Source organism: Ziziphus jujuba, chromosome 7 (assembly GCF_031755915.1).
Source record: "Ziziphus jujuba cultivar Dongzao chromosome 7, ASM3175591v1".
Taxonomy (NCBI): Eukaryota; Viridiplantae; Streptophyta; class Magnoliopsida; order Rosales; family Rhamnaceae; genus Ziziphus; species Ziziphus jujuba.
In genome coordinates, this window is record NC_083385.1 from 15,109,016 (window position 1) to 15,119,915 (window position 10,900).

The 10,900-nt window shown below is 31.2% G+C and overlaps 1 protein-coding gene across 2 annotated transcripts; it reads left to right on the forward strand.

The window, feature by feature from the left end:
* Positions 1-3,864: 3,864 nt before the first annotated feature.
* Positions 3,865-9,841, forward strand: LOC107425104 (uncharacterized). 2 transcript variants are annotated; one of them, XM_016035028.4, is made up of 17 exons: positions 3,865-4,070; positions 4,194-4,337; positions 5,625-5,694; positions 6,025-6,146; positions 6,242-6,295; positions 6,399-6,518; positions 6,623-6,742; positions 7,040-7,175; positions 7,347-7,517; positions 7,853-8,008; positions 8,120-8,226; positions 8,321-8,411; positions 8,506-8,647; positions 8,742-8,898; positions 9,002-9,118; positions 9,229-9,355; positions 9,464-9,841. In XM_016035028.4, the coding sequence occupies exons 2-17, from the start codon at positions 4,225-4,227 to the stop codon at positions 9,698-9,700; spliced, it is 2,040 nt and encodes a 679-aa protein (XP_015890514.3). In that variant the 5' UTR covers positions 3,865-4,070; positions 4,194-4,224; the 3' UTR covers positions 9,701-9,841. The 2 variants fall into 2 exon arrangements, with proteins under 2 accessions (XP_015890514.3, XP_015890515.3); XM_016035029.4 differs by having other exon boundaries at positions 4,207-4,337.
* Positions 9,842-10,900: the final 1,059 nt, after the last annotated feature.

Consider the following 10,900-nt stretch of genomic DNA (forward strand, 5'->3'; position numbering starts at 1 on the left):
TAATTCTAGCCTATAAAACGCTACATTTTAGAAACATTTTGAATTTTTTAAAGGCACTCTGTCTATTGTACTGGGTGAAAGCATATATGATTATTCAGTTAAACTAAACTATAGGTATATGTATTACATATTTCCAAATGATTGTTTGACGTAAGGAATAGTAATAACCAGTAAAAGAATAGCGAAATTGGAGACAAGACCACAGTTTTAGCCATAGAGATGAGGCCATAACCATCCACAGAAAACCCCCTGGTATGGAGGCAGTGTAATGGGCGTCCACGAAAGACCGTTCTTTGGCAGATATAACACAAACTATTGACACGTCTCCCAACTTCTTGTCTTACAAATGTTTATTTTATTTTATTAATTTTTTTTTTCCCGAATGTTTATAGTTTCTGTCATGTAGTGAAGAACAAGTCTACCAGGGGGGCCTCTTCTGCTCTATATTAATACCCTTTGTTTTTCTTGTGTAGTGGGTCGGCTTAGGGAAACCTTATTATAAAAATAAATAAATAAATAAAAAATGAGAAACCAGTGGTAAGGTTTGTACACTCTTCTAAATGTTCTAATTATAAAATTGGAGTTAGTTGGAATTTTTATCTAATTGGTTAATCCACTGGCTTTTTTTTTAATAGGATTTTGATCAGAAAGAAAAGGATGGAGAATCTGAGACACTGAATAGCATTTTGATTTGTTTATTAATCTTAATAAATGTCATTAGGTTAACAATTAGATTGCAAAAAAGTCAAAAGGGCTAAAAAAAAAAAGGGTATCTAATACTAAAAAGTGTTACTAGATAAGTTAATCTAGTAGGCAACATGAAAACTAAAACAGAACTACCTAACGAAAAGCTTTGATTAAACTAACAGGAATTTATGTTTTATATTTTCCTATAAGTGCTAATACATTCTATTGTTGGGATTCAGCATCCATGTGAGAACGGGATAAAGTTAGGAGCTTTATTAAAGAGTTTATTTCATAGCCTAAATATGATAATTAAGTTCAAGCAAATCATATTCATTTTTGAAAAAATTATTGTATAGTTTTCCGATTCAATCAAAGTTAAACTGAACACATGTAGTCTTTATGATATTCACACACAATTTTTTGTTTTGTTTGATGACCTAAATATGATAAATTACAGAACAAGATTCATTTCTAGTTAACCCAAGTCAATCTGCTTTATATTGAGAAACATTTACAGGAGAGAGTATGAGTCAACAATTTCATTAAATGAGGTGTAATTATATATAGCAATCATAAATATAAAGTGATTTACCAAAAAAAATCATAAATATAAAGTGTAAAAATACAGCACCCTCTAAATGCATATAATTAATTAATCAATTAATTTTAGTCCACTATATATCTTCTCTGTCCACCACGTTGGATAAACTTATATATTCGGCACTGTGACTGAGTTTTTTTTTTTTTTAATATATATAAATAATAGTGTGACTGAGTTAGCAGGCTTTTTCTGGCCCATACTCCTCTGTTTTTTCCATCAATTAGATTGAACACATATCAACTTTGGACCGCTCAAGCTCTCTACCCTTTTTGGTCATGCAGTCAACAATTATTATGCATTGCATTTATAAATTCTTCCTTCGCATGTCGCAATTCATTTATAGTCCCAACAAAAGCACTCTCACACCCATTTTGTTCTTTTGTGGTCCTTTTCATAGAATTGCACAAAAAGAAAAGAAAAGAAAAGAAAGTGTCATGTAAGCAGAGGCAAGAAGGGAACTGTGGATGAAGCAAAAAAGTAGTGGATCGGAAAGTATTGAGTACAAAATATGTCACGGGAGGCTGTTGTGTGAAAATGTGGCTCCCATGTTCAATGCTCGTGGATTCCCCTTTTTTTTTTTTAATTTTTTTTTTTTAACAGCTTTCTTTTTCCCTTCGGTGCCTTCTTGACTCATCCATTTTAATTAATTTCGTTTAGTCATATAAATCCAAATGCCACTTTGGAACTATCCATACATATATATATATATAGATGTATGTATGTAAAAGGTATATATGTTGAAGGCTCTAGTTGGGTCCAAAGTGGGTTTATACCTGACTGTTGAAATGGAAGACAGAATGCTTGGAGATGAAAAAAAAAAAAAAAAAAAAAATTCTTTGACGCCGTAAAAGATGGAAAGCTAACGAATTAGAATTCAATGAAATGTTTGTGTGTGGATGATATGTGTTTGTAATTAGCAAGAATTTATAAAGTCGTAATTTGTCCCTTCACACCATATTTGACGTTTATACATGTAAAACATATTACATGAAAATATTCATAACAAAAGGACTGCCAAATGAATAACGTTTCAACATAAACAAAATTAATTAGTTGTGTAATTAATTTATTGGTTAAAACGTAACATTAACGTTGTGATTTTGATTTGTTAATTAATGGGTCTAATTAAGATGTCATTTTTCACGGCAACAGGATCATAATCATTGATGGGTATGAAAAAAAGATTGAAGTTCATTTTAGTCTACTTGATTTGCTGTATGTTTTGAAATAAAAGCTTCGCGTCCATGATTCGTTGGCTAGCACATGAACTTCTAAACTTTATAGTTTCTGATCCACTAACGAATAGAGACTATCCTCCAAAAACTATAGAGTATATCCTTAATTATAAAATATGTGTACGTTGTTTTCATGTTTGATGTTTTGCTATTTAATTAACATGCATGCTGGAACTTCTTCTTCCTCTTTTTCTTTTTTCTTTTTTTTTTTTTTTTTTGCATATATAAAATTTGGAAAGCTGGAACAGTTTTTGATAAATGAATAAATTCAGAATTTGTATTTATATATACATGTCAATCTCCAATTGATCTAAGAGCATCAACATTTGGCTCAAATTAATTGTTGAATTATTATTATTATTATTATTATTGTTACTATTTTTTAAATATCAGACATTAATTTGACTCAATTTCATAGATAATGGTATTAAAAACTTAAAGCTCGAGGCCAAAAAAGCCCTGTCTGAGCAAAGCAAAACGACTTGGCCGATTATTCACCAAAATAAATTAAAAGAATAAAAAGGAATTGGCATGCGAATTTTCTTCGTATATATACTTTGGTCAACCTGATTAAAAGTCGACAAAGGCAACCATGGAAAATTGTGGTTTTGTAAATGAAATCACGCCGTCGAGTCCTCAAATAAAAAGCTATTAATTTCTATTTTTCTTCATCATAGATTTCTTGAAATAATAAACTGCTCTACGTTCCATTATGTAGCTATCTCGGTTTTCCTCGATTAATTTGGTAGGGTTTGGTTTTTTTTTGGTTGCTCTCAATTATAATATACCACGATGATAATATTTGTTGTAGTTAGGCAACCGTATTTTGCATAATTTAATCTAGAAATTCAACCTATAAGAAGCGTCAATTTGGTGCATCAAAGTATTTTATATTTTAATCCTCGTTCCAAGTCACAGAATTGTCAAAATTTTTGGTATAACTGCACAAAACCACACGGTTCAAACTCAAAAAAAATAAAAAATAAATCAATTCAACATTTTTGTTAAGAAGTTCAAAAAAATTTCAAAAAGTCGGTACAAACTCTAATAAAATGTCAATGGGATTAAGTTCACAATACCCTTCCAACATACCAATTCCATTACTGTTTCCCCAATAACCAAATTACCAAATCTGTTTTGGGAAACCAAACAGTGCCTAACTTGACCGTGAAAATTCCATCAAAAGCAGGGGATTATTGGAATTTCCACCAAATAAAATCATTAAAAAATAAAAAAATAAAAAGTCAATTAAGTTTAACACCAAATGAAAGAAGTCCTTCTTGGCTTTCGGTTATGTTAAAGATCATTCACTTGGCATTATATATATGCCTGCCCGTTATTTTTTGAAGCTCTCGAGCTTCCATACAGAATATATAACGACCAAAGAGAGAGAGAGAGAGAGAGAGAGAGAGAGAGAGAGAGAGAAGAAAAAACATATACCCTCTTTCTCTGCTTTTTTGTTTTCCCGTGACTTTCAAAATCTTTCCTTTCAACATACTGATTTTTGCTGTAAATATTCTCACATAATATTCATCAAATTAATTAAGGTATAGAAAAAAAGCCCACCATTTTTTTTTTTTTCCTTTTCCGAAATTTACAAGAATTTTCTTCTTGGGTTTTTAATGAGATTTTATTTGCTCCATGCAAATTCGTTTACTATTTCAATGTAGTTTTGTTTTTCAGGTCGGTTTTTGGAGAACAATGGAGAAGATAGGCAGCAGCCGGAGACAATATCGTTTGGCACTTGGGTTATCAGCAATGGTTGTCGTATTGTTTTTTGTGTTTTCTGGTTTTTCCGTGAAGACCCCAGTAAGGTTCTTCCTCGTATCTTTTTGCTCTTCTTTTTTATTATTATTATTATTATTTTAATTTCATTGATACCCTTAGAAGCAAAACAGAGGACCAATTCTGCATTGTCTTTGAGGATTAAAGTATCTTCAACTTCAGCCCCTAACAGAGTCCATGCCAAGTTCTTCGTTTTATCACTCTTTCTCTCTCCTTTTTTTTTTTTTTAATTAGATTTTTAATTTCCCATGATTAGACTACTATTCTGCATTTTCAGTCTCTGCCATGTCCTTAAAACAACATTTGGTTTATACTGTGTCGTTTTGGTACTGTGAGATTCTCGTTAATTAATATAGACTATAGAAACGTCCTATCCAGTTCCTGATAACTATGATCATCAGGTTCTACACAACAAATTTCAAAAGCTATGACGAAGGGGTCCTAGAAAATGACAAGTTTCAAAGGCTATGAAATTACAGTTTTACCCAAGGCAATGGGTTATTTGCTCATGTTACTGTAGCCCGTGAATGTTGTTTGTTTTGTCCTTCCCTTTTAGGCAGAGTTGTCCCCAAATATTTCACAACATAGGTTATGAGCTTGTAATAAAAATAAAATTGTTTTAGTTAAGAAAATTGGTTGTCCATTATTTTCAAAGTAATAAAGAGAAAAATATAAGTAGTTTTTTTCCAAAGTCTATTTGACTATTAAGGTTCGCATTAAACAATCAAATTCTTCTTGTAATTAGTATATGGTTTAAACTTAATTAGTTACATGATGTGGTTGAGGCTATTGGCCAATGTCGCTATAAAATTGACGCTATCAGCTTTCTTGAAGATACATATAAAAGTAAAAAGTCCGTGAGACGCATCAATATGAAAATGACGTTAACAAATACTGGACCATTTGAAAGAATTTCTTTAGTACGAAAAATGAACCACATACACACATAGTCATGCAGTCCTCTCTCGATAATCTTGTTTGACTATATTTCATGCTTTGCAGCTCCATAGCCAAACTTCCTGGAAAATAATTCATATTGCTATTTTCTTTGGGTTGTCATCATATAATATAGGGGAAGGATTTCACCTAAACCTGATCCAATTAAAATTATAAAAATATTTTTTCAATAGTTTTACTACTATATCAAATCTCCTAATATAATTTTTTATTATTTGGTTGTTCATGTATATATCATATTTATTCATACTAAATATATTTTGTGAAATTAATTTATAGCTATATATTTTTTTTCCAGTTGATATATATATGTATTATATTCATACATTTTTTTTTTTGGTTTGGTGTTTTATTTACAGAAGAGTTCTCAGGAGCATCAGCCGCCGAGAATTACGATCGTCTACTGGGATCAAGCTAATACGTCGGCAGGTAAAAAGCATTGGCACTCTTTTCAGTTATTTTTTATCCATGCCCGTCAAATTTTCTTTTATTCTAAATTTACATTTTTGAATTAGTTTCAATGAACTCCTTTGACAAAAAAAAAAAAAAAAAAAGAAGAAGAATTAGTTTACAAGTTTCCATTTTAAAAGCAATTTTATAGCTAAATATTAATTGTTCATGTTTTAAAACAATAATATTGTGTATTTGCTAAAATATTAATTGTTCAAGGAAGGGATCCATTACCCACGAAAATTTATTTTATGGATGACTTTTTTTTTTTTTTTTTGGTAAAATATATTTTGTGGATGGTTGATTCAGGTTGTGATGGATAATGGGCTTGTCCGGGTCACTTTCTCGAATCCGGGTGGGGATGTAATTGGAATCAAATACAATGGAATCGATAACTTACTTGCCATTGATAACGAAGAAAGTAACAGAGGGTATGCATATATTATTTAATTTATATATTTTTGTTATTAATTTGGAATGGTAATATACAATGACAATTGACTAATTATTATTAATTAAATTACAGGTATTGGGACGTAGTTTGGAACAAACCAGAAGAGAAATCTATTAACATTGACAGGTGTGCATGTAAATATTTGACTAATAAAAAAAGTTATGCATTATAATAACTATATAAAACAAAGTGCATTTAATTCTTAAACTGAAACTATTTTTTTTCTCAGATTACAAGGAACAAGATTTCAGATTATAAAGGAGGACCACAAACAATTAGAAATTTCTTTCACAAAAACATGGAGAATTTCCATGAATGGTACCACAGTTCCTTTGAACGTGGACAAAAGGTACAGTGTGGTCCAAATTCTTTTTTCAATGGGTTAGAAAAATTACAATAAGTTGTGGAAAACCATGTTAATATTGGAATATGAAAATTTGTGAAATTTGGCAGGTACATAATGCTTGCTAATTATTCTGGGTTCTATGCATACGCTACATTTGAGCGCCTTGACGGATGGCCAGCAGTGGGAATGGATCAGATTAGGATTGTTTACAAGCTTCGACAGGACAAGTATAATATAAACTCCTTAATCCTTCCTCTTTAATAATTCAATGAACAACATTTTTGTTGAAATTGATAATAGTAATATTTTGACGCTAATGCTATGTTAACAAAATTGACTGTGGAAATTTATTTTTTGTCTTTTGGGAAAAAAAATTGTTGCAAAATTATATAATATAGTATATGTACGTATAGAAATATAGAAATATCAATACAGATATTCATGGTATTTATTTATTTATAATATTTAAAATAAAGTCTTCTGATTTGATAGCTTACTAACAAGAACTTATAATCAACGGTTAGGTTTCAGTTCATGTCAGTATCGGACGACAGACAAAGGGTGATGCCAACAATTGGGGACCGTGAAAAAGGAGAGAAACTTGCTTATCCTGAAGCTGTTCTCTTAACCAATCCGACCAACTCTGAACTTAGAGGAGAGGTTGTTTTTTTATTTTTCTATTTAATTACCTTGCGAAAAATTAATATATATTACATAATAATTTTTTTGGCTTTTTCCACACCCACCCCCCTTGGTTTGTAATTTTATTTTATTTATTTTATTTTATTTATTTATTTTATTTATTAAATTTTTTTTCCTTTTGCTGTTTAGGTAGATGACAAATACCAATATTCAAGCGAGAGCAAAGACAACAAAGTCCACGGGTGGATCTCTTCTGACCCACCAGTGGGTTTCTGGATAATCACGCCCAGTAGCGAGTTCCGAACTGCTGGCCCCATCAAGCAAGACCTCACCTCTCATGCCGGTCCAATTGCTCTCTCCGTAAGTCCACCGATTATTCAAATTTTGGACTCTGAAATATTGAGAAAAGAAAGATAAGGGGAAAAAAAGCCTGCTAATAATAATAATAATAGAGCGAAAATTTTATATTTTTGTTAAAACATATAACCTTTCTTAACATATATGATTTTATTTTCTTATTTTTTTTGTCTTGTTGTTATATTTTTCTTTGATTATTTATTTTGTTCTAATCAATTAAAATTCCTAATTTTAACATGGCACATTCACTAGAAAATGTCAAAATGGGTTTACTTAGGTAAAAAGTACCAAATGAAGAACAATTTTTGTTAACTTGGTTAAAAATTGATGTTATCCAGATGTTTACCAGCACTCACTATGCTGGAAAGGACCTAGGAATGGAATTCAAAGAAGGGGAAGCATGGAAAAAGGTTTATGGCCCTGTTTCTATCTATCTTAATTCTGTTTCAGCCGATAAAGATTCACTCACACTTTGGGAAAATGCTAAAGACCAGGTATTGTAATTTCTAAATCAAACTTTCATTCTCTATATAACACAAATTTTACATACTATTATAGTATTTTTATACATAAACTAACACTTGGATATATATTTGATATACTAGATGCAAGAAGAAGTTGGACAATGGCCATACAATTTCCCTCAGTCTGAAGATTTTGTTTATGCTGATAAACGGGGTTCTATCGGTGGTCAGTTATTTATCCGTGATCGGTACGTATTCGAAAAATGTATCACTTGCAAAGATTATACTATACAAATGCATTTTGAATAATGTTGATGTGTAACATATTGGTTCTGGTTATAGATACATGCACAATAAGCTTATTTGGGGTGGCTTTGCATATGTGGGTTTGGCAGCACCTGGAGATGTAGGATCATGGCAAAAGGAAAGCAAGGTATGTATAATTTTCTTTCATAAGATGGATTTTCCTACTTTATAAGCTAATGAAAATGGTGCATATTGATATAAGTAGCCCTGATTTTTTATAGGGGTATCAATTCTGGACTCAAGCAGACAAGAGAGGTTATTTCTCAATTACAAATGTCCTACCTGGAAATTATAGTCTGTATGCATGGGTTCCTGGCGTTATTGGTGATTACAAATATAATGATATTATCACCATTCAATCAGGTAAATTTAGCTTCCAAGTCCAACCATTACATTGTCACTAAAAGTAGCCCAATTTGTTGATATTTTACTAAGATGATTTGACTTCCAAATGCAGGGTCTAATATGACATTGGACCGTATTGTATATGAACCTCCAAGAAATGGTCCTACTCTTTGGGAAATCGGTATCCCTGATCGCTCTGCTGCTGAATTCTACATACCAGACCCCTATCCTACACTTATGAATGAATTGTACAACAATCATCCAGAGAAGTAGGTTCACATATCCTACCACAGTCTAATATACCTTTTACTTCAATTTTTATGAATTTTTTGGTTAATGGATTTATGACATTGCATTACAATAAACAAACAGGTTTAGGCAATATGGCTTGTGGGAGCGTTATGCAGATTTATATCCCAATAAAGATCTCACCTACACAGTCGGCGCTGATGACTACCGAAAAGATTGGTTTTTCGCCCAAGTAACCAGGTAAAATAAATATATAGTTGCTTGTTCAACAAGAAATTCTTTAGTTTGCCTTTTGTTTGTTAATTTCAAAGTTGTTTGGTTTCTCTAATTTTATTTCTTCGAGTTTGCAGGAGTGCAGCAAATGGAACATACAAAGCAACAACATGGCAGGTTATATTCACACTTGAAAATGAGCCAGAGACTGGAAATTACACTCTCCGACTAGCATTGGCCTCAGCCACTGATTCTGAATTGCAGGTACATATATATACATATGTATGGTTAAAATTTTATCTTTGAAATGGATAAATAAAATAAAAGAAAATTCACTGACCCTATTATGCAAATGGATTTGAATTAAATTAGGTTCGGTTCAACAATGAGACAGCCAAAGCTCATTTCACAACAGGGCTAATAGGCAAAGACAATGCCATTGCAAGGCATGGAATCCACGGGCTGTACTGGTTGTATAGCATCGATGTGCCAAGTTCACTTCTTTTCAAAGGAGAAAACAAAATCTATTTTACTCAATCAAGAAGCATAAATCCTTTCCAAGGAGTTATGTATGACTATGTCAGACTAGAACGACCTCCTCAAACTTAATTAGTTTTGTAATTATTATTGTTCTTGTAATTAATTTTCCCTCGTTCACACACACAGCCATTTTATTTTCTCAGCCCCAAAAAAAAAATATATATATATATATATATTATATCCTAGATATATAGCTGATTTATATCTCTATCTAGCACCATGTAAATTTTCTATACCTCCATGCTATCTTGTTGGAGCCTGCTTCCACTTGACGAAATCAGAGTCGATCTAATCATTCTTCTATTCCAGGAATAAAAATCGTCTATTATTTAATTTGTTGTGAAAAATCATAAAGCATTTAATAATTTTTTTTTATTTTCTTTTTGTGTTTGTGTCCTCTTTTTCATCTACTCTTATCATTGTTCAAATTTTATAAAGAAAGTAAAAAAAGAAAAAAGAAAAAGCTTAAAGTTTCGTCTATTTCTATAATTGGTAGTTAAAAGGCAAAAGAAGAAAAAACTTAAAATTTCGTCTACTTTTATACTTGCTAATTAAAAGGCTGTCTATAAGTTTATTTCTGAAAGCATTTTTTTTTATTTTGCATTTTTTCCTTGTATTTCAAAAAGTATCAAATATTATTTAGGCTATTAAAATTTATCAAAAAGTAACAACGAGATCAAGCAAATAAAAAGCAGGATGCTGATGATTCTCCCCCAGTGAATTTCTTCTGAGCAAAGCAAAAGGATAAAATAGATCCTTATCTATGCGACTATTACCAACCCAAGTGGTGCGCCAAAAGTTGTAGGACCTTGCACTAATGACTCTTATGATGTCATATCCTAACCAAAATGGCGGTGTCCATCGCGGTGGCAAAAAAAAAAAAAAAAAAAAAAAAAAAACTATACTTCTTTTAATCCAAAAAAAAAAAAAAAAAAAACTAATACTTTCATTTTCTTTTACAATTTAATTAATTAATATTTTTATAATTAGTACATAGTTGCCCACTATTATTATTATTATTTTTTTTTCCTTTTCCAAAATTTACAAGAATTTTCTTCTTGGGTTTTTAATGAGATTTTATTTGCTCCATGCAAATTCGTTTACTATTTCAATGTCGTGTTGTTTTTCAGTTCGGTTTTTGGTGAACGATGAAGAAGATAGGCAGCAGGCGGAGACAATATCGTTTGGCACTTGGGTTGTCAGCAATGGTTGTCGTATTGTTGTTTGTGTTTTCTGGTTTTTCCGTGAAGACCCCCAGTAAGGTTCTTC

What these genes read in the sequence shown, in the direction of transcription:
- LOC107425104 (XM_016035028.4), top strand. Translation starts at nt 4,225, where the DNA reads ATGGAGAAGATAGGCAGCAGCCGGAGACAATATCGTTTGGCACTTGGG. An exon ending in TACAACAATCATCCAGAGAA is followed by an intron (nt 8,899 to 9,001) that starts GTAGGTTCACAT and finishes ATAAACAAACAG; the next exon opens with GTTTAGGCAATATGGCTTGT. An exon ending in CCACTGATTCTGAATTGCAG is followed by an intron (nt 9,356 to 9,463) that starts GTACATATATAT and finishes GAATTAAATTAG; the next exon opens with GTTCGGTTCAACAATGAGAC.